Source organism: Argopecten irradians, chromosome 3 (assembly GCF_041381155.1).
Source record: "Argopecten irradians isolate NY chromosome 3, Ai_NY, whole genome shotgun sequence".
Classification (NCBI taxonomy): Eukaryota; Metazoa; Mollusca; class Bivalvia; order Pectinida; family Pectinidae; genus Argopecten; species Argopecten irradians.
This window is the reverse complement of record NC_091136.1, coordinates 56,727,961-56,752,255: the sequence shown is the minus strand read 5'-3', so window position 1 is coordinate 56,752,255 and position 24,295 is coordinate 56,727,961. Positions and strand designations below refer to the sequence as shown.

General features: G+C 36.0%; 1 protein-coding gene across 1 annotated transcript in view; it reads right to left on the bottom strand.

The window, feature by feature from the left end:
• Window positions 1-118: 118 nt before the first annotated feature.
• The window catches only part of LOC138319174 (atlastin-2-like), a 34,336-nt gene continuing 10,159 nt past the window's right edge, over window positions 119-24,295 (bottom strand). Inside the window, exons 2-12 of the mRNA XM_069262121.1 lie at window positions 17,076-17,290; window positions 15,578-15,712; window positions 14,609-14,713; window positions 13,513-13,563; window positions 12,981-13,043; window positions 8,345-8,576; window positions 7,965-8,092; window positions 7,615-7,671; window positions 5,260-5,331; window positions 4,645-5,076; window positions 119-4,141 (exon numbers count right to left, since the gene is read on the bottom strand). Of these exons, the coding sequence (XP_069118222.1) occupies window positions 4,058-4,141; window positions 4,645-5,076; window positions 5,260-5,331; window positions 7,615-7,671; window positions 7,965-8,092; window positions 8,345-8,576; window positions 12,981-13,043; window positions 13,513-13,563; window positions 14,609-14,713; window positions 15,578-15,712; window positions 17,076-17,290 (1,574 nt within the window). The 3' untranslated portion in view covers window positions 119-4,057. The remainder of the gene's footprint in view (window positions 4,142-4,644; window positions 5,077-5,259; window positions 5,332-7,614; window positions 7,672-7,964; window positions 8,093-8,344; window positions 8,577-12,980; window positions 13,044-13,512; window positions 13,564-14,608; window positions 14,714-15,577; window positions 15,713-17,075; window positions 17,291-24,295) is intronic.

The following is a 24,295-nucleotide window of genomic DNA, read 5'->3' as shown; positions in this document are numbered from 1 at the left end:
CGGACGGACGGACGACGCGGACGACGGACGACGGACGACGGACGACGGACGACGGACGACGGACGCCGGACGCCACGGTATGGCATAAGCTCACCTTGGTCCTTCGGACCAGGTGAGCTAAAAAACAGTATTTTCTGATTAACTAAATGAAAAATAAAAAAGCAATATAATCATTGAAACATAGAAAACGGCCAGATATGCTATTTTAAGAAATCTGAAATTTCAAAATTCTAAGTCTACCCTTTGCTCTCGGGGAACTTGTCCTCATCCATTTACTGGGGCAATGTCAGAGGAGCTAACTCTAATATAAAATAGCTCTATGTAGGACCCAGAAGGAAATTGTCTACCTTATTTAACTGTACATTGACAAAATGTATAAATATTTTAACATTAACATACAAAAGTTAAATATTTATACACGTTATCTTTACAAAACACATTCAGTCTACACAACTTTAAAAAAGACAACATACAATGTATACAATGATATGATTGAAACAAATCTGATAATATCAGGGTGAACATGGTAATAGTTTTGATGTTAAGGCACTGCTCTTTATGGTGTATCCCTGCTCACTACTGTCTGCACAAAGCATTTACAATTTAATACTTCACAAAAAATAGGAGATTTGCCTGCTGTAGCGAATTAACACACTAATGTAAGGTGGAAACTGAAGTTAGCCAGGCTTTTAAGGCTACAAAACAATCACATTGATGGAAAACACCTAAGGCAAAACATACCACATTCAATATGAATGAAAGTCTAAGGTGGTTTTACTGTAACCTGTTATAGTGTTTCTTAATACATGTTTGTTTCAAAGAAAAACACCCTGTAAAACTAACCTTGTTGATACAGATAATTCAATGTCAAAGCAGTGCAATACAAGCAAATCTGAATCCATTCTAATTAAAATTAGACTTGTAATTCCGTTCCACTATGATGCTCTACGTTATGCTCCAATACAAAATCTAACAACTTCCCGTTAGGGGTCACCTCAGCATGACCTTTGTGGTAAGCCAATCAGCGTCTAGCCTACAAAATCTTCAGTGTGGTTGATTCTCTCGGAAGAATTAACTGCTAACAGTATGTCCCGAGATGTTCCCATTCTAGGCCAGGGGTCATGCTGAGATGACCCTGAACAGCGTAATGTAGATCATCATAGTGGAGTGGAATTACAAGTCTCATTTTAATTAGATTGATCGTAATCCAAAGCAAAACTGTGCTTTTTTGTTTTCTTGTTTACAAGTCTTGTGCGAGATGAACCTTGGACCAATGTAATGGTTTGGTTTTTACTGGGAGTTTTAGTTAAAATGTGCAGTTAATGTTCATATTTGTTAGCTTGTGTGAAAAATTATCATTGATTACCAGTTAACAAATTCTCTCAATAATTAATACTTAAATTTTAGTATGCATGAATCTGTGAAAAGTTTCTGGAAAAAAGATTGTACAGGGTTATTATTGAAACAGTGAATAGGTGTAAACCTCTTCAGCTAGTTGTAATGCTTCTGACATTTGGTCTTGATACAAAGCTTTATTCCATACTTATGATGACAATGACCACTATATGATTGCCATGGAAATGGAGTAAACACCTATAGCTTACTTAATTTTGTTATTCATGGAAACTTTTCTACATGACATTTCTTTTCAATGCACTAAATATACATAATTAAGTAATTATTCTTAATTGTTTTGACAAAAGATAATTTAATCAACATACACACTTTACTTTATTATAAAACTTTTCTTCTAACATGAATAACAATAAGAGAAACAAACCGTAGTAATACTGTTAAAACTAGCATATTTTCTAGCTATATATATTCTTCCAGTATTAAATAAAATTCGAATATTTAATAATCTTAATTATCAGACAAAATTGGTTCCACCAATTGATGTCATGGGTTTACGAGGAAATTTCTAGTAAGCATACTGTAAACGTGAAAATTTTCGCGGGTGGTTAATTTTGCAACATCCTTCAGTAAATATACACGTGGGGGTTATTTACTCGATCTAGTGACATTCGCATGAATCATAAAAATCTTTAGTTGTGTCCCTTGATTCTTGTTTGACTCTTACGGTCAATGTACTGCATGAATATAAAATCTGAATACATATTATCATATAATAAAGTTCATAACGTTAATTGTCCCTTTAGTCTGACCAATGCGGCCCGTGCTTTTATACATACCTGCCGTGCAGTGACCTGTGAACAACTGGATGCGGGACAGGCTATCGCTCCTTTGTTTTCTGATTACATGTATAAGATTTACGTTTGACTGGGAAGGTGTAATTATCAGTCTTTTGTTAAAAACGTTCAAGATATTATCTGTTTATATCATGGTTTGTTTGCTAATGCAAAGTGTTTTCCTACAATCTGTTAATATTATATTTTTGAATGGATGTCTAGAAGAAATCAATGTATGTCGGTCGAGATAAAGTCTAGATTACAAAAATCAATTGTTTTATAAATTGAAACATTTACAGGCCATATTGATAAAGTTGAATTTCGTTCCATTAATCAAGTGCTTGATTGAGAAGTGAAATAAATCGGAAGATGTTACTAATTCCTCGTCATGATTTAATTTTATCATGAAGTTTACAAAATTTTACGCATGGGGGTGATTTTCCCGATGGTAAATTTCCACTTTTACAGTAATATGATTACAAGTACAATGTTATAGAACATGCTTTCAACAGTGCACTTTGAATGTCAAATCTTAGTCATAGTTTAGTATATTCTGCTGTGCCTAGAATATATATGTCATTCATTGAAGTCATGAAAGTGGGTAAATTGAACTAAAATTAATCATGTTGATCTTTTATCCTACTGATTTAAAGAAGTCTTAACCTAAATCATCTCATGATATTACAAATTGCTGCACTAATATTTAAAACAAATGCTATTTCCTTCAATTCAATTCAAAACTCACCATTGATGAAAATGGAATAATATCAAAAGGTTGTGATAAGATATTGCAATTGAAAAATACTTTCTTACAAAAAGAAAATAAATAAAATGGTGTCAAACTTAACACAAAAACCTCATCAAAACCAGGTCAGATAAAGGTGGTTGAATTTGGTTAGAAAAAGAAACAAACATTCAGAACACTGGTTTATTAGACATATTTAGTCTTGGAATGGTAATAGTTGAAAATTCTAAATCTTCAAAAAGAAAACACCATAAAATCAATACAATTAACATAAAGAAACATCTCAAGATCACTGAGCACTTGCATATGAAATATGATCTTACACATACACTGTACATCAAATATATCTGTAATGGGTGCTCCAAGACTGAGCATAACAAAATGAGGTCGTTTTGTGTAGTTCTTTCCCTTCTTATTCACACAGGATAATGGTATGAATCATCATTGTTTTATAAGACATTTGGGAGGTTTGACATGACACCAACAGTCAAACTGTCATCCTACATCTGAGTTGGCCGTCACGGTATTGCACCCTAATTAAATTCCTGAAAAAGTAATGGATGAATAAATAGAAAGCATCCATACACTTCACAGAAATTCATCCGAAAAATATATTTTAATATACATCATGTGCTAGCATGTTGTTTTTTCTTCTTCAATTTTTGACTTACCCTGAATGTTAATACATTATGTTTTTATTGAGATTTACTCAGTGAAAAAAAATCCACTACAATCAAATAACATCCAAATAACATACATGTTTACACTGGGTCATATTCTGATCAGTTAAAATATTTGCTAGGTTTCTGATACAAAACACAATATCAAATACAAAGTGTTAAGGACTGCAAACACTGCACAAGTTTACAACTTGTCAGGGAGTTAAATAGATGAGACTTTAGAATCAGTCACTGTCCAAATTGAAATATATTTGATATAAATTAACTGTTACAGGACAGGTGGTACATTATAATTTATTAAATATCGATGATTTTACTGCATCATCCTGAATTCTCTATCATTATCCTCACTATCTTCTGACTATAGAACTGTTTCTGGAAATGTAACACTTCTCCTAGCTATGTGATGTAACACAGCTGAAGTAAACAAAAGTAGGACAGTGCTATTCTCGTTTTGGTCTTGAGTTCTGTCTTGCTACTTGTTTCGCTCCCTGCTCCAAAACTTTTGTGTAGACTTGTGCAAGAGCCTGAAATAGACAACAACCATTGACTTCTAGTCTGATATTATACAGTAATTGTTTTCCTTTAATGGAAAGTTAAAGTTGACTTATCAACCACCAACTTTAAACAAAATCCAATAACATTTTACCACATCTACATTTAAACATAGTAATAAACCTCTGGGAATCAACAAAATTTCTTTGTTATATTAATATAAGCATAATTTGTTATATACATATTTCATATTATAGAAACTTTGACAGGAACAAAAACTGTTAAGTTAAAGCCATAAAATTGTTGTAACCATGTTTGTTATTAACATGTTTTGCTGTACAAGAATGGTGGCATGCTTCAATCACTGTCCAGACTGATACCACATTCACAGACTCAACAAAGTAACTGATACAGTGCACATGTTGTCAGATTAATCTGGTTAAATAAATTTTATGCTAGAATCATGTACTTAATGAAGACAGCACAAAATAACATGCTATATATAAATGACAATTTAAGTAACCTGATGACCTACCTTATCCCAGATGACCTCTGCAATATGGTCTATATGTTCCCCCACCATCCTCTGCTCACCGCTGTATCTCACATACACCCAAGTACACAATAACATGAGGAACACAAACAGCACTAAGTTCATAAGATTGGCAAAGTAGTCTAGTCCAATCAGGGCAAACACTCCAGAAAACACATATGCCATAGCCATCACTGTGAACAGTACAGCAGGGGTTCGGGCTGAACTGAAAATGTTTTTACCATCGTTATGTTTCTTGTAATTGTCATACATTTCTAATAACTCCTTCTCCAACTGATCTCCATAAGACTTGCTGAACTCGGGCCCACCCATTTTTCGTGTTGATGAGAATGTTGACAATGCTTTCTCGAGGCAGCGTTGGTGGTCTCTATCTAGCGCATCAGGATGTAGAAATGGCTTGTCTCCACCACAAATCTAAACAAGGATAATGACAATATAGGAGAATAGCTCTACTTCATCAAATGTTTGAGAAAAATTTACATTATTTATTTCACTTGTAATCTAGGTCATTCACTTGCATCTCTTATCCATCTTTCTTAGACTTACAGAAAAAACTACAATTAGAGTTAGGAAACTTTAGATAGCATTAACACTTACGTTTTCCATTTCCTTTTGGTAGAGGCTCTTAGCACTAGACACTGCTGCTAAATTGTTAGCTTCTGCTGTAGCCTAAAATGAACAAAATATCCAATTACACACTCAGAACAAACCAATATGAATAACATTAACTGTTCACTTGCCTTGTTTGTTTGTATGTCTAAACCGAGTTGAGAAAAACAGTATACAGTCTTTCTTTTCTAGGAGTGGATAAAGTATTTCCTTTATTCAATTTACAAATTATATACACATGTACATGTTTTGTTTTACAGTTTACATTTTTTTGAGAATACAACACAGAACTCCTCAGAAAGCATGACTCTTGGTAAGCTGATATTATAAAGAGCTTTATTGCATAAGGGTTCATTGAATGTGACCGTGATAGGATAGTAAGCAGAAAATTATTAACCCACAGCGGTAAAATTGTACTCCCAAACCCAATCAACAACAAGGAGCCGCAAAGTGTAGCATTCCCCCCCCCCTGCAGTTGGTATAACAAGAGGCCCAAGGGCCTTAACGGCCATCTGACTACCTTGGCAATAGCTGTATAGGAAATTAATTAGATATGGTGTCATGGTTAAAAAATAAAAACACTTGGTCATGACCATGTAAGGATCATTTAATGCAAGTTTCAGTCAAACTGCATGGGTAGAACTTCAAGAAGTTCAAAATGTGTTTTCAAGATGGCATCTTGGTTTTCGGGTCAACCCGACAAATAACAACACTTTGTTGGGACAATGTCAGTATCCTTAAAATTATTCAGACAAGTTCGAGCATAAGTTCAAACTACATTTTCAAGATGGACGGAGTGGTGTCCATCTTGGATTTCAGATAAACATAAGATATAAAAACAGTTGGTCATGACCACGACAAGGATTATTTCATGCAAGTATCACACTGGCAGAATTTGAGAAGAAGTTCAAAATTCAATATTTTTGAATATTTGACCCCCTGACCTTGATAGTTGGTCAAGGTCATTCATTTCAATAACTTTGGTAACCCTTCATCCCAGCATGGCACAGGCCAAATATGAGTACTCTGGGCCTTATGGTTATTGAGAAGAAGTCATTCAAAGATTTTAGCCTATTTGACCCTTGTGACCTTGACAGCAGGTCAAGGTCATTCATTTTCATACCTTTGGTAGCCCTTTATCCCCGCATGCTACAGGCCAAATATGAGTACTCTGGGCCTTATGGTTATTGAGAAGAAGTCATTCAAAGATTTTAGCCTATTTGACCCTTGTGACCTTGACAGCAGGTCAAGGTCATTAATTTTCATAACTTTGGTAGCCCTTCATCCCCGCATACTACAGGCCAAATATGAGTACTCTGGGCCTTATGGTTATTGAGAAGAAGTCATTCAAAGATTTCAGGTTATTGAAAAGAAGACGTTCAAAGATTTCAGCTTATTTGACCACTGTGACCTTGAAAGTAGGTCAAGGTCATTATTTTTCATAACTTTGGTAGCCCTTCATCCCAGAATACTACAGGCTAAATATGAGTACTCTGGGCTTTATGGTTATTGAGAAGAAGTCGTTCAAAGATTTCAGCCTATTTGACCCCTGTGACCTTGAAAGTAGGTCAAGGTCATTAATTTTCACAACTTTGGTAGCCCTTCATCCCAGCATGCTACAGGCCAAATATGAGTGCTCTAGGCCTTATGGTTATTGGGAAGTCGTTTTAATGAAAAGTTTACGCACGGTGCAGGATTTTTGACTGAGTTTCCATGGAAACAGAAATCATTCCAAAAATGGAAGTTCCGCAATAGCAAAAGGCAAAACAAGGGCTTTTGTTTGATGTATACAGAAAGTTTCAAGGAGCTACGTTTCGTGGGGGATAATTTAGCTTTGGTTGTCATATTTTTGACATATTTTGTGTTACATACCAATGCATGTCAAAAATATGACAACCAATGCTTATATTTGCATTTAACTACCCTGGTAGTCATTCTTGCTTTAAAAATAAAATAGATAAAAAAATAAAGCATGAAAATAAAACTTATACACCTGAATTAAGAAAAATATCAGCTGACGGAACAGCCTATAATTTGAGGGAAATAGTGGCTGCTATTGGCTTCCGGTGTGTTGTCATGGACAACCAACTAACCAATAACCTTCTTTCAGTGAATTTTCACACTGACTTAAACTCAGTATTTTCATGACCTCTTGATGAAGGTTTTAGTATACCAAAGCCTAACTGACAATGTTAATATTGGAAATTAACATACATTGGGTTTAGTAGCAACATATAGGTATGTGCAGTGGCAATGTTAATATTAAACAAAGAGTGGTTAAAGTGTACTCCCATACTCAATAATTAACGTATGAACAAAGCTGGCACTACAGTATGTATTTACCTGTAACATGGACTTAGGTTCTGGTAGTTCTTCTCCCTGGTAAATCTTGATGTATGCCTAAATGCGAATGAATATATGTAGCATAGTATTAAACAATATTTCTTCAGTTCATCTTATCATAAGTCTGTATTATCAATGGGATTAGTGATGCTTCAAAATACGTGTAGTACTATATAATTATATTTTCATTCACAATTTTTTATTTAATATTTAGCTTGTGTTTTAACAAAAGCATAAATAAATGAATAATTACCATGGAGTATTCCACAATTTATTGAGAAGTAATAATAAAACAAATGCAATAAATTCACAAGTTCTACGGAATTAACAATGACAACAAATAACATTACCTTGAAGTATTCCACAAGTTCTCTACAAGTGATTTTACATCCATTTATCTCCTTCACAACAAGGTTGGCATCATCAAGAAGTAACGGTACTAAAATGTTCAACTGTTCCTTAAAATCCTTTTCTATATCTACAAAATGGATAAGCAATAAAACAACTTTATTTTACTACTTAAAACTTGTTCATGTATTTGCACTTTCCATGAATTTATTTCTTAACATGAATCAACAAATGAAATGCCTAGAACATTAGATTTCCTGTAAAACTGTTAAACAAGAAAACCTATAAAATAATCAGTTTCTTTGATATATCAGAAGAGAAAACGGTACACAGTAAAACAAACTCTGTTATAGTCTCTGCCATAATTTAGCTTTACACAAACCTTTGATCTTTCCATCAAACATTGGATTGGTTGCGACTCCTAGTCCTGGGTGGGGCATTAGGAAGCTGCCAATGCTGGAGAAGCAGGACTTGATATGGAGTCGCAGCTGTTGGAGCTCTGGATGTTGTCGGTCAGATACCTGGAGGCGGCGCTCTAGGATCTTCCTTCCTCCTGCTGCTCCATAGGGGGCCTCATAGGGGAAACTCCAGTCTCGCACCAGAAATTCTAAATTCTGCAGATTAATATTGACATTGAATGTATATGTATCCTCATTCATAGATTTATATACATACTCTAGCTACCATTATCTTCAGAGATTTGTCAAATGCCATTTTCACCCATAAATTAATATGTACAATGTACACACAATCTTATTGTCAATCTAAACTTTCTTGTCACCCTAGTCATTAATTAAGACAAGAGGCCCATGGGCCTTAACGGTCATCTGAGTTCGATAAAGAATGAAGGAAAGACATATAAACACTATATATTGGCCCACCAGGCCCTTGAAGTCAGTCAGTCGAAGATTTTTGAAGTTTTAGCTATTTTGACCCCTTTTGGCCCCGCCCCTAAGGCCCCTGGGGGTCAGTCATAACAAGAGGCCCATGGGCCTAACGGTCATCTGACTCATTGCACAAAACACCAAAGTCACAGTATAAAGTATTGGTTAATGATTAATATAAACAATACAAGGAAATCCTTAGTTGAATATGTAAGTTTCTGAAATAGGTAAATGTCATATGTTGAACAAACTTGGTAGCCCTTCATCCATATATGGTTGTAACCCATTCATGGATTAATATAAGGAGGAGTCAGATTTTAAAGCTAAATTTCAGCAAAGCAAATTTCAGCAAATTTCAGTATTTTGGACATCCGCCGTACTATCCCCATGGGTCTTAGCTCGGTCCTTTATAAAATATGATTGTCCTCACCTAAAGTTCCTTGGGGCCCCACCCCTCAGCCCCTAGGGGTCAGACCAGACTCATTTATTCCGAATTTGCATATTACAGAGTTATCTGCACTTGTGGGTATATATAGGTATTGATTGTGACGTCATGTGTTTAGTAGCATAACGTCATACGTTTCGGAGAAAACAACATGAATTGCGCTCACAAAATAATGACGCAACAATAGCAATATGCAAAGACGGTATATAAAATATGATTGTCCTTCCCCAATAATGTTTCACACCAAATATGGATGACTTCATCTAAGGATGAAGGAGGAGTAGGATTTAAAATCTTAAATTAAGAAAATTTCCCCTTTTTGGGCCCCGCCCCTCTGCCCCTAGGGGTCGGACCTATCTCATTTATATAAAATATGATTGTCCTTCCCCAATGATATTTTACACTAAATATAGATGAAATCCATTCAAGGATGAAGGAGGAGTAGGATTTTAAAGCTAAAATAAAGAAAATTTGCCCTTTTGGGGCCCCACCCCTCAGCCCCTAGGGGTCAGACCAGACTCATTTATATAAAATTTGATTGTCCATCCCCAATGATGTTTCACACCAAATATGGATGAAATCCATCCAAGGATGAAGGAGGAGTAGGATTTTAAAGCTTAAAATTAAGAAAATTTGCCCTTTTGGGGCCCCAACCCTGAGCCCCTAGGGGTCGGACCAGGCTCATTTATATAACATATGATTGTCCTTCCCCAATGATGTTTCACACCAAATATGGATGAAATCCATCGAAGGATGAAGGAGGAGTAGGATTTTAAACCTAAAATTAAGACAAGAGGCCCAGAGGGCCTGTATCGCTCACTTGGTTTGTAATGTCAAGTAATGTTCTGAATACAAGATCATTGTTTATTTTCTGAAGGAATTTGAATATTAACCTCTAATTCCCCTATTGGGCCCCACTTTTTCTGCTCCAGGGGTCAAAGCCAAAATTTATACGAATTCTGTTAACCCCAAGGATGTTTCTGGCCAAATTTGGGTGGTACAATCCATGCAGAACTCTAGGACAAGTAGCGATTTTTAGGATTTACCTCTATTTCCCTTATCGGGCCCCGCCCCTCTTGCCCCCCGGGGGTCAGAGCCAAAATTTATACAAGTTCTGTTCCCCTTCCCCCAAGGATGTTTCTGGCCAAATTTGGTTACAATCCATGCAGAACTCTATGACAAGTAGCGATTTATAGGATTTACCTCTATTTCCCCTATTGGACCCCGCCCCTCCTGCCCCCTTGGGGTCAGAGCCAAAATTTGTACAAGTTCTGTTCCCCTTTCCCCAAGGATGTGTCTGGCCAAATTTGGTTACAATCCATGCAGAACTCTAGGACAAGTAGCGATTTATAGAATTTACCTCCATTTTTCCTATTGGGCCCCGCCCCTCCTGCCCCCGGGGGGTCAGAGCCAAAATTTATACAAGTTCTGTTCCCCTTCCCCCAAGGATGTTTCTGGCCAAATTTGGTTACAATCCATCCAGAACTCTATGACTAGTAGCGATTTAAGGATTTACCTCTATTTCCCCTATTGGGCCCTGCCCCTCCTGCCCCCTTGGGGTCAGAGCCAAAATTTATACAGGTTCTGTTCCCCTTCCCCCAAGGATGTTTCTGGCCAAATTTGGTTACAATCCATGCAAAACTCTAGGACAAGTAGCGATTTATAGAATTTACCTCTATTTCCACTATTGGGCCCCACCCCTCCTGCCCCCGGGGGGTCAGAGCCAAAATTTATAAAAGTTCTGTTCCCCTTCCCCAAGGATGTTTGTGGCCAAATTTGGTTACAATCCATCCAGAACTCTATGACTAGTAGCGATTTAAATGAAATGTTGACGGACGGACGGACGGAAGGACGACGGACGCCGCGCCATGACATAAGCTCACCGGCCCTTTGGGCCAGGTGAGCTAAAAATTTGCCCTTTTGGAGCCCTGCCCCTCTGCCCCTAGGGGTCGGACCAGGCTCATTTATATAAAATTTGATTTTCCATCCCCAATGATATTTCACACCAAATATGGATGAAATCCATCGAAGGATGAAGGAGGAGTAGGATTTAAAAGCTAAAATTAAGAAAATTTCCCCTTTTTTTGGGCCCCATCCCTCAGCTCCTAGGGGTTAGACCAGGCTCATTTATATGAAATTTGATTGTCGTTCCCCAGTGATGTTTCACACCAAATATGGATGAAATCCATTCAAGGATGAAAGAGGAGTAGGATTTTAAAGCTTAAATTATTAAAATTTGCCCTTTTGGGGCCCCACCCCACAGCCCCTAGGGGTCGAACCATGCTCATTTATATAAAATATGATTGTCCTTCCCCAATGATGTTTCACACCAAATATGGATGAAATCCATTCAAGGATGAAAGAGGAGTAGGATTTTAAAGCTTAAATTATTTAAATTTGCCCTTTTTGGGCCCCACCCCTCAGCCCCTAGGGGTCGACCCCTCAGCCCCTAGGGGTCGAACCAGGCTCATTTATATAAAACATGATTGTCCTTCCCCAATGTTGTTTCACACCAAATATGGATGTAATCCGCTCAAGGGTTAAGGAGGAGTAGGCTTTTGTATAAATAGTCTTATGCATGACGCACGGCGCACGACGACGGACGAAACACGATGACCTAAAAATTTGTTAATAGGATTCAATGGCCATTTAATAGGGATAATTCTGACGATGTTTGACTAATTTTCTATTACAAATGACCAAATAATGCTCAAAAATGTGTTTTCCCTACATAAACTATAGTAAACTAGGGTCATATAATTCACAATTTTTGTAGAGGGCCTTAAGACCTATCTTACCATGAAGAGTATTTGATTCTACCATATCCCGTTTGGCCCCTCCTATAGCCCCCTGGGGGATGGGGGTCATATAATGCACAATTTTGATTGGCCTTATGCCTTAGAAGGTTTGTGCAAAATTTCATTGAAATTGCTTCAGTGCTTTTGGAGAAGAAGTCGAAAATGTAAAAAGTTTATCGTCGCACGACGACGGACAAAAGGCGATTAGAATAGGTCACCATGAGACTTCGTCTCAGGTGACCTAAAAAGCAACATGTGTTACACACCTAAATGCCATGATATATTGAATGGAAACAGGCCCCTAAGTGATTAACTAAAAGCCTACTGACTACCATACCTTTTCCTACAAGCATGAGTTAAAGTTGCATTTCTTGTAATTTTCACCATCAGAAACTGTCACCAAACATACAGTCAATGTGTGAATATGGATGCGTATATGATGGTTCAGATCCACAAAAGCACCAATATACTATTGACATAGTGGTATATGTTGCATGAAATATCACACGTTTTTAAAGAACTACCACAGTCAACAGTATGTTTTAAACTTTCGGGTAATATCAGAAAACCAAGTTGCATCATGTGACCAACATTAACAATACTAGTATAGATCTGAACCTCCCAAGTCGTATCACGTGACCAACATCGGCAATATCCATATAGATCGGAATAGACCAGAACAGTTTGGATATTTCCTAGCTTTTTTAGTGTACACGTGGAAAATCAATATTTTATTGTAATTATTTTATAACTTTTCAAATATGAAACTTAATATACAACTTTAACGCCTGTTGACCACCAAATGTTTTATCACAATTTGTCATTTTTTTTTAGATTTACCATCTATAGTTTGAACTCAATTAGTTCAGTGATATGCTCTGGGTGAATTACCTGGAATGGTTTGGAGACATTATCGTTGGCTTCCAAGGCTAGTCTTCCATACTCTGTAAATAGCTGAAAAGACAATTTAGTTTAGCTGAACATTGGTATAATATAAATACTGAAAACTAAAACTGTTGACAAATATCAGAAAACTGTAACTTTTGTTTGATCACTAAGTCATAAAAACAGATGCCTTTTATTGCGACAAATGTATCTTCTAAATTTCCTCAAAAACATGTTTATATTAAAAATAACAAAGAATAAATATTCAATTACATCCATTGAAAGACTGTTGTTTATTCTGTTGGCTTGAAAAAGTGTCTACCAGGTATCAACTAATAAATACTATAATCAAAAAGTTTTTTTTTTTTTTTCTTTTTTTTTGGCTTAAAAAGACAATGTCCTCACTAAATTTTGATAGGAAGTTTTTACTTACTAAATAATACATGAGCTGGAGGCAACCCAATGGAAAAATAAATTCATAAGATTAATGTCACCGATTGATGCAAAATAAGCTAAAAAGACAGACATAATGCCCTACCTGTAAATGTTGGAGGTCATCTTCTTGGATATTCTGTGTTAAGTTAAACACCTGGAAAATTAAAGTTGGCAATAATCATACATTAGTCAAAAGCATTGAAGTAAAACATTCCAAATCAGGGCTGATTATTTGTCTCCAAAACAATGATGACATATAATTATGTCCCCCTATCTGACTTTGTTAAGACCATTCGACAAATAGGTCAAATATTTCTCCCTCAAGATTAAATTTCTCAATGATATGATACAAATGTAGTACATGAAGTAAGAACCCTACAAGTCACAAAAAGATTAGATTAAGATAAACTAGTCTTAAAGGAGGCTTTACTGTAATTTTCAGAATCCACTAACCAAAGTTTTAATCCCAAAAACCCAAAACCCAAAAATGAAATTGAGTAAAATTTTCCTCAACCTTTATCCATGTTTTTTGACTGATGCAACTTGATCAAGTTTCATTTCAATTGGATGTGAAAGCCTTGTTAAAAGTAGCATTACGATATCATCAACAATGTATACCTTAGTTATACCACAAGTGCTGCTGATGTCATCAAACTGTGTGAGCTTTCTTACACACTTACAACCACAGGATAGCCTATTTATTGCCTTTAAAATCAACGATATCTAAAACAATTGTATTTCTCATAATAATACATACAACAAAAAAAGCAAACCAACAAAAAAATGTAATGGAAGAGGATGTGTAGCTTGCCAACCCCCCAATTTTATTTCCACAAGTAAGACCTGCCTCTCTCAAGTATGATTGAAATTAAGCAATACAGAGTAACGACTTTTGATAAATGTTTTACATAAAATGTTAGCTCAAGAAAACTGAAGTTCAGCACAAAGAGTCTTTTGACTTGGACCTCAAAAGCAGCATTAAGCATGTACAAGTAGTAAGCAAGGCTGAATTTTGACCTTCAAACACCAAAAGCAATCCCAAGTAAGCGCTTTTGGTAAGGAAGATCTGCAAAGCTGCATGAAGTTAGAGAATGACCAGCACCATGAAACTTCAGTATTACCAGGAACCTCTCTGATGATAAAACCAACAATGATACATAGGCAATTTTGTAGGTAATACAATGAAAGAGATACATTACCTGTACAGAGCTGAGCATAGTACTCAGAGCAAACACTGTAGCACAGTCCCTCACTGTAGACTCACTGTCAAAAGCACCTTGTGTATCCATCAACAGCACGGCCACCTAGCCACAAATAAAGGTAAACCAGTTAAATCAATGATTTTTCAGTTATTTTATAAAACAGCTGTAAGTTAACACAAGAGGCCTATGTGCTTTAACGGTCATCTGAATTCCCTTACAAAATGAATACATATAAACACTATATATATATTGGTCAATTACACCGACCAGGCTCTTGAAGTCATACAATGAATTGATCAATTTGACCTTTTAATCTATGAAGAATATTTTAGGCTACCAAATCTGTGAATTCAGAAGAAGATTTTTGAAATTTTAGTTATTTTGAACTGCCCCTCAGGCTACTAGGGGTCAGCCAGGACCAAACTGGATATGATGTTAAAATGCTAACTCAGACTAATAATTCTAACCAATTTGACTCATTTTCTATTGAAGTTGAACAAACAATGCTCCAAAATAAGTTTTCTTTATATAAACTATAGTACATTTGACTCCCTCCCCAGGGAAAAATCCGAGATCCCAAACCATGAACTTCAAAATTTTTGTAAAAGAGTCTTAAGACTATTCTATCTATGTAGAGTACATTTGATTGAGTGTATTTGATTCTATCACATCTGCAAGATGGGAAAAAGATGTTTGAAATTTTAGTCCATGGGGATGGGGGCCATATAATTTACAATTTTGTTTGGTTTTTGTCATAGAAGGTTTATGCAAAATTTCATTGAATTCGTTTGAGCAGTTTTGTAGAAGAAGTTGAAAATGTAATTTGTTCCTGGACACATAACCGACAATGACAGACAAAAGACAATAAGAGTAGTGTTATGTCTCTCTTGATGGTATTGTACATATTTATGAAGAGTTTATTGTCCATGATATATATGTACATCACAGACTTTGACATAGTTTTACCTCTTCTCCTGATGGTATTTTACGTATGAAGGGTTCATTCCACATGAGGATACCGGTGGTCTCCCTTTCCGAGCCGCCCCGCCATGAGAACCCCGTTAAAGGTGCATCCTCTCCTCCTAACCATTCCGGATGACCCTACATAAGAACAAACATATTATTGATAATTTGGCATTAAAGCAAGGAAGCACACACACTTATACATCTATTTTACCAAATGTTGGATTTTTTTCTATGACATTAATTTCTATGACTAATTTTCAAGATAATTCTTTCTCCCATAATTGACCAGGGTATTGTGAAGGGAAAAAGACAGCTCATATCTGCTAGAAAATGACATGATGTCATTGATACATGTGGCATGAAGGATTTGACCATCAGCCATCTGCAAGTCTCAGGTTGACTTTTCCATCTTTGCATATTACAGAGTTATCTGATCTTGCTGGTAGGTATTGATTAAGATGTCACATGTTTGTGAGTTTATCATCATACTTTTCAGAGAAAATAATGTCAGTTTCGCTCACTAAACAATTGATACCTACCTGCAAGGGAGGTAACTCTGTAATATACAAAGACGGAATAGCAAAAACCTCTCACTCAGGTTGAGATATACCTGTCTTCTTAATGGACAAGATTATTAGTCCTCCAAAGAAAACTTTTTTCAGAGATTAGCCAACATGTGGTTTAAATTAAAAGGTGTACTGTAAGAGTGCAATTAACATCTTTTTCCTACATATGATTGGAACTGAATTCAATAACAAATGTACTATTAATTTGTAATGGAAATAGTAATTTTATAAGAGCCAGTTTTAATATTTGTTTGTAAGACATAAGCATCTCCTTCTCCATATGAAATTGAAACAAGAAATGACAGAACAGAACTTGAAAGGATAGAATAAGTAACTAATAAAATAATATATACCAGAGTATATATAATAAGTAACTCTTGGAATCTGGGCTCACGCTACCCATTCACATTTTCGTTATTAATGAATCGATCTGGCTAATTGCTAAAAAATTCTTAAGTTTTTCTTCACACACCTGATATTGAATCACGCGACACAAGCTTCAAACATTGTTTTTTTTCAATTGGATTACTTTCATAGAAAATCTAAAACAGTTGATAAATTAATCAGTTACTGTACCATATATATTTTAATGTTGAAGGGATCCGGATGTAAAGTAACAATATTAGCGCAAGTATGGTTTGTGTGTACTTTTCAATTGATGCATAAAATACATTATTAGATGCTTCTTATTAATTGAATGTCTTTCATTATGAAATGCTGTGAATGCACAATTTGCTAAATGAAATTCTTATTTACTAAAGAGAAAAAAAATCACTTTCGCAACTTTTGCTAAGCAAACAGAAAGTTAGTGCGAGCCTAGAGTGTATTGGGCTAGAAACAAAGTGTACTGTAGCATCACTATGATTATAAAATATCTCTTGAAAAAAAGTTTGATTTTGAACATTTCCTATTATAAGACTGTGACATCATACCTTTGCATTCATGTAGCGGAGGAAGAAATTGAGGAGGAAGGACTTGCCCTTCCTGAATGCCCCAGCTACGGAGATTACCACAACCTTTTTGTCCTGTATTCGTGGGTTTAACAAGATCTCCTCCAGCCTACTCTCATCCAGTTCAAACTGGTGATCCTCCCCAGTGATCACTATCTGGACCGGGTGGCCATGCAGTGGTGACCCAGACGCCGACACTGTGACGAAAGAAACAAAGAATATAAACAAGAGGCCCAAAGGGCCTTAACGGTCATCTGACTACCTTGGCAATAGTAAAATTAATTTCATATGGTGTCACTTTGTCAGGACCATGTCAGGATCATTTTCCATTTCCCCCAACAAATTTTATTTCAAACAAGAGGCCCAAGGGCCTTAACATGTAGGAAATTAATCAGATATAGTGTCATGGTAGCCTTCTTCTATTTGGGATCAACCAGAGATGTAACAATACTTTGTCGAACCATGTCAGGATCATCTCATGCAGATGAAGTTGCAGCCAAATCACATAGGTAGAACTTGAGAAGAAGTTCAAAATATGTTTTCAAGATGGCGGCTGTGGTGGCCATCTTGGATTTCGGATCGACCCGAAAAGTAACAACACTTTGTCGGGACCATGTCAGGATCATTTCATGCAAGTTTCAGCCAAATCGCACTGGTAGAACTTGAGAAGAAGTTCAAAATGTGTTTTCAAGATGGCGGCTGTGGCGGCCATCTTGGATTTTGGATCGACCCAAAAAATAACAACACTTTGTCGGGACCTTGCCAGGATCATTTCATGCAAGTTTCAGCCAAATCGCACTGGTAGAACTTGAGAAGAAGTTAAAAATGTTAAAAGTTAACGCACGGCAGACGGCGGACGACGACGGACGAAACATGACGACTATAGGTCATCCTGACCCTTCGGGTCAGATGACCTAAAAATAAATGTAGTTTCTACATGGCAAGCCTTATATGTTAACTCAGTTACAAAGATAAAATATCTACCCTCCATCTCCTTTTTAGGCTATGTACAGTAGGTAGGAGCTATAAGCAACTGGTAATAGTGTTTGCTACCAAACAAATGCTTCTATTCCTTGGTGATCACAGATCGCAAAATGTATAGCTGTAAGAAAGACATTCATAGAAATCATGGAATCATTGTCACGGCGGTGTCACTATCCTCTTCTTTTGTAGTAAATAAGGTATAAAGTATAAATGAATAGCTTAACCTGATCTCAATATAGAGAACAAATGATGATTTCATAATAACAGGTTATTCATGACACACTTCAGTTATCATAGATAATTATAGGTATAGTACAAGTCGTTGTTCATGTGTATGACATTATTGACATTGATAGTGGAGGTACTCTATACATGTGATGTGTATTGACCATATAGCTGTTACACAACCTATATAGCTAACAGTACATAAACTTATTACCCAATTAAATCCATTCAGGCCTATATTAGCCTATTAAAATTCAAACACTCTCAAATGATTCCTTATCATTGAATGATAGCTGCAGTGCTCAAACTTTAGGCTGTTTTGCTTGCTTTTTCTAAGTATATTTACCAGAATCGCAAGAGAAACAAGCAAATTCGTGGAATTTTCATCCCCCGCTTTCAGGACATACTGTAGGTAAACATTACTGAAGTTATGTTTTTAACCTTGGTTGAAACATGAAAAAATGAACTGAAGTCTTATTCGGAAGTAACTTATTCGGAAGTAACTTACTTCCGAATCAGACTTCAGTTCATTTTTTAATTTTTACTGTAAGGTGTGTAAAATAATGTTCGCTGAAAGTGACCATTAAACTTGGCTGAGCTCTTAAGGCATTTAACTTTGATACTAACTTTTTAGAAAATTGGTTTACATTTGTTACAATTATTGCAAAGGGAATGGCAGAAAATGATGTTTTTAGTACATCAAAGTGCCCTAACTCCACAACAAAATGTCGGCCAAAATTTGAAATCGAACTTGGCCAAGCCCTTAAGGCATTTGACCTTGTTACCAAGATTGAAGAAAATCGGTTAATATTTATTAGAGTTATTGCAGGGAAATGGCAGAAAATGACTTTTTTTTCCTTTTTATTGAATCAAAGGGCCATAACTCTGCTAAATAAGGTCCGTCGCAAGTGGCGATCGAACTTGGCCGAGCCCTTAAGACATTTAACCTTGTTACCAAGTTTGAAAATGGATTAATATTTAATACAGTTATTGTAATGAAGTGGCAGAAAATGACTTTTTTTCCATTAAATCAAAGGGCCATAACTCTGCCAATTAAGATCTGCCAAATGTGGCAATCGAACTTGGCTAAGCCCTTAAAGCATTTAACTTTGTTACCAAGTTTTAACATTTGTTAGTAATTACACAGAAACTGCAAAAAAATGACATTTGTAGTAAATTAAAGGGCCATAACTCTGATAAATAACATCTGCTGAAAGTGTTGATCTAACCTGGCCAGGCACTTATTGCACGGAAATTGCAGAAAATGATGTTTTTAGTAATTCAAAGGGCAATAACTCCGCTAAATAAGGTCCTTTGAAAGTTGCAATCGAACTTGGCTGAGTCCTAAAAGCATTTAAGCTTGTTACTAAGTTTGAAGAAAATGACGTTTTTAGTCATTCAAAGGGCCATAAATCCGCTATATAAGGTCCATCAACAGTCGTGATTGAACTTGGCCAAGCCCTTAAGGCATTTAACCTTGTCACCAAGTTTGAAGAAAATCGGTTTACATTTGTTACAGTTACTGCACGGAAACAAAGTGCGACAGACAGACAGACAGACGGACAAACAAAAATTAATATCTCTCGTTTTGGAGAAAACGGGGGATAAAAAATATGCATTTGCTTATTTTAGCAAGTGGTTTTTATCAGAGACAACTGTAAAAATGACATAATGATTGTGAAAAATTGTTCTAATAGAAAATATGGGGACACAGTTCTTACTATAATATTGTTGATATACACTGCACGTCATCATGCAAAAATAAATGATTTTAAATATAAAAAAACTGTAATCTGAATACAGATATTTGATTGTAAGTAAAAATATATTTTAGCACGTACAAATTTAGGGCACTTGCTGTTTTCAACAAGTTACAAAAATTGTAAAATTTGTCCCCGGAGCAGGATTATAAGAGGGACGGACAAAATAAGAACAGTAACACTACACACATGTGTATATATATCTACTGCAACTGCTGCACATACTGAACGATGACTTCTGCTGATTAAAATTGTGCTTTATCCATTCATAATATATTCATAATTTGTTCTAGATCTGACAGAATTTTTTCTAACTTGACTCTTCCAGTGATTGAAACATCACTCAGCCCCACCAAACGTGATGTAACTCACCAGAACAGTGTCATCTTTACGATATGGTTCTGTGATATCTTGGAGACATATTTATCTTATGTCTATATTTTTTATTTCAATAATGTTATAAAGGTTGTAGGCATATTCCCATTGACAGTGATGACATATTAACTAATTAGTTAATTAGGCATATTCCCATTGACAGTGATGACATATTAACTAATTAGTTAATTAGGCATATTCCCATTGACAGTGATGACATATTAACTAATTAGTTAATTAGGCATATTCCCATTGACAGTGATGACATATTAACTAATTAGTTAATTAGGCATATTCCCATTGACAGTGATGACATATTAACTAATTAGTTAATTAGGCATATTCCCATTGACAGTGATGACATATTAACTAATTAGTTAATTAGGCATATTCCCATTGACAGTGATGACATATTAACTAATTAGTTAATTAGGCATATTCCCATTGACAGTGATGACATATTAACTAATTAGTTAATTAGGCATATTCCCATTGACAGTGATGACATATTAACTAATTAGTTAATTAGGCATATTCCCATTGACAGTGATGACATATTAACTAATTAGTCAATTACTGCTCTTTTTCACTTTGTACACACATCATTTTTTTTGTTTGGTTTTTTTGGGGGGGCTATTTTATGTTTGCTATACATGTTATTAGCTGCCTCTAACATAGCTTTAATAGATTACCAATTTCACTCTGACCACCATGTGCGAGTTGGAAAGTGTTTAAAGTAATGTACCAAGGTAATGAAAATCAATTGAGTCAACCAAAATCAGCGTTTTATTACAAACGTTCTATACATGGTATATCACTGATGGGGATCTATAAAGATGCAGATTAATAATATAGTAATATTTATGTATAGTAGCAAGTTACTTGCATAGAAAGACTGACTGACTATGGATGTGTATTAATGATACTTATTGATATGTTTATTGGAGAGTTTAGTCATCCCACCAGCAGTTCATCCCAAACCAACAACTGTACCGTTATAAGCAAAGTATGAATGCACAACAGAATACAGACTCGATCAAAGGGGATGTTTTCTTGTGTTAACGTGTATATATACTGCTAATGATGAATTTTACTCCCTCTTTTTTCTTTGTTAAGCTGCTCCAATCATAGCTCAAAGTACAAAATCGATGTAGGCACACACAATGTAGGTCAAAGGGTTATTATCTGTTTATAGGAGCAAAGGAGCACATTAGCCTATCATTTATTGATGAACTGAGCTAATGGTACATGTCTATATTGCTAAAGATAACTTTAGAATGTGTATGGCAGGCATATTATTTCAGCTAATTATCAAAATAACTATAGCATTATCACTAAATATTATCATTTATCAACTACCATTGATTACCAGGATACCTCGGTATACTTCAGTACATTTTCCATCTAATCAGACATGTACAGGTACAATGTATATACAAACTTTAATAAACATTACTCAATGTTTACTAGACATAAAGGTTTTGTAATTATTATATTTTATCTTTATGAAATACCAATTTTTATCTACTGAGAAGATGATATTTATATAGTTACAAGAAATGGAAAATACAGTTGTTAATAAAATCAGGATAGTCATGAAGATGGGGAAATACCCCTCAAATATCGAGAAAGGCTATTTGGTGTTACCTACTAAAAGATGGATTTATCTCCCTTCTAACAGCCCCATTTAATTGATACCATGACGGTCCTTATAATGAAATAGAGGATATTAATTTTGGTTTCTTCCAATAACTGCTGGCTCCTCAGGAACATTCTCATACAATAGATTAAAATTAGAATCAGTAATTAGGCTTGGTTAAATTAAAAACTGAATCAAATCATGATAAAAATATTAACAATACTCTACCACTGAAGAATGGTATTCAATTTCTCTATTAAAAACAGGAGATGAATTAGTATTTTTCTTCAGTTACAAAAGTCATTAATTAATTACTTTACAACATTACCACCATTGAAAAGTTTGATCTTTTTCATTTTACTGCAAGATGACAATACAAACAATAAGCCCAGAGGGCCTGTATCGCTCACCTGGTTATTGAAATGACAAGTAATGTTCTGAATATAGTATCATTGTTTCTTTTCTGAAGGAATTTAATGATTTACCTCTTATTTCCCTATTGCGACCCATTCTTTCTGCTCCAGGGGGTCAGAGCTAAAATTTGTACAAACTCTGGTTAAATTCCAGACAGAATTCTAATATAAGTAGCAATTTAAAGGCTTTACCTTTATTACCTATATTTCCCCTATTTTGCCCTGCCCCTCCTGTCCCTGGGGGGACAGAGCCAAAATTTATACAAACTCTGTTCTCCTTCCCCCCAGGATGTTTCTGGCCAAATTTGGTTACATTCCATGCAGAACTCTATGACAAGTAGCGATTTAAAGGATTTACATCTATTTCCCCTATTGGGCCCCGCCCCTCCTGCCCCCAGTTGGACACAGCCAATATTTATACAAACTCTGTTCTCCTTCCCCCCAGGATGTTTCTGGCCAAAATTGGTTACATTCCATGCAGAGAGTTTTCCTTCCCCCCAGGATGTTTCTGACCAAAATTGGTTACATTCCATGCAGAACTCTATGACAAGTAGCAATTTATAGGATTTACCTCTATTTTCCTTTGGGCCCCGCCCCTCCTGCCCCCGGGGGGTCAGAGCCAAAATCTATACAAACTCTGTTCCTTCCCCCAAGGATGTTTCTGGCCAAAATTGGTTACATTCCATGCAGACCTCTATGACAAGTAGCAATTTATAGGATTTACCTCTATTTCCCCTATTGGGCCCCGCCCCTCCTGCCCACAGGGGGTCAGAGCCAAAATTTATACAAACTCTGTTCCCCTTCCCCCAAGGATGTTTCTGGCCAAATTTGGTTACAAATTTCCATGCAGAACTCTATGACAAGTAGCGATTTAAAGAATTTACCTCTTTTTCCCCTATTTGGCCCCTCCCTCCTGCCCCAGGGGTCAGAGCCAAAAATTATACAAGCTCTGTTTCCCTTCCTTCAAGAATGTTTCTGGTCAAATTTGGTTACATTCCATGCAGAATTCTATGACTAGTAGAGATTTAAAGGATTTACATCTATTTTCCCTATTGGGCCCCGCCCCTCCTGCCCCCAGGGGGTGAGAGGCAAAATTTATACAAACTCTGTTCCCCTTCCTCCAACAATGTTTCTGGCCAAATTTGGTCACATTCCATGCAGAACTCTATGACTAGTAGAGATTTAAAGGATTTACCTCTATTTCCCGTATTGGGCCCGGCCCCTCCTGGGGGTCAGAGTCAAAAATTATACAAGCTCTGTTCCCCTTCCCCTAAGGATGTTTCTGGCCAAATTTGGTTACATTCCATGCAGAACTCTATGACTAGTAGGGATTTACAGCGCTGTTACAATAAGCGTACGTGTGACGGCCAGTCTAGTAGGTGGTTCGCTTGATTGGTAGCTAGTCAGGTTGCATTGTAACTATTCAGTTTGCCAACGACATTCAATGAGCTGTGTAAGCACGGCTCTCATTGGCTGTCGCTTCAATGTAGGGGCGGAGCTAAAACAGTTGGAAATGTCTGTCGTCGATTATTACATAAAATAATCGGCATCGTAAGCTTCATAATGTAAAAAGGTTACACAAATACATTTTAATTACCTCATGAATAAACTCTAAATCAGCACTAATCAGTGAAGTACGTATGGAAAGAGCTACTGTTGTAGCAGAAAAGTCAGTCAGAAATTGTACAGAAAAGAAATCACCTGCTTCTGACTAATTATAACTTTACCGCAAGGTGTGTGAAACCAAATCGGGTACAATGTACAACCGACCATAATATATTCTGATAAAACACGGCTTTGACACAT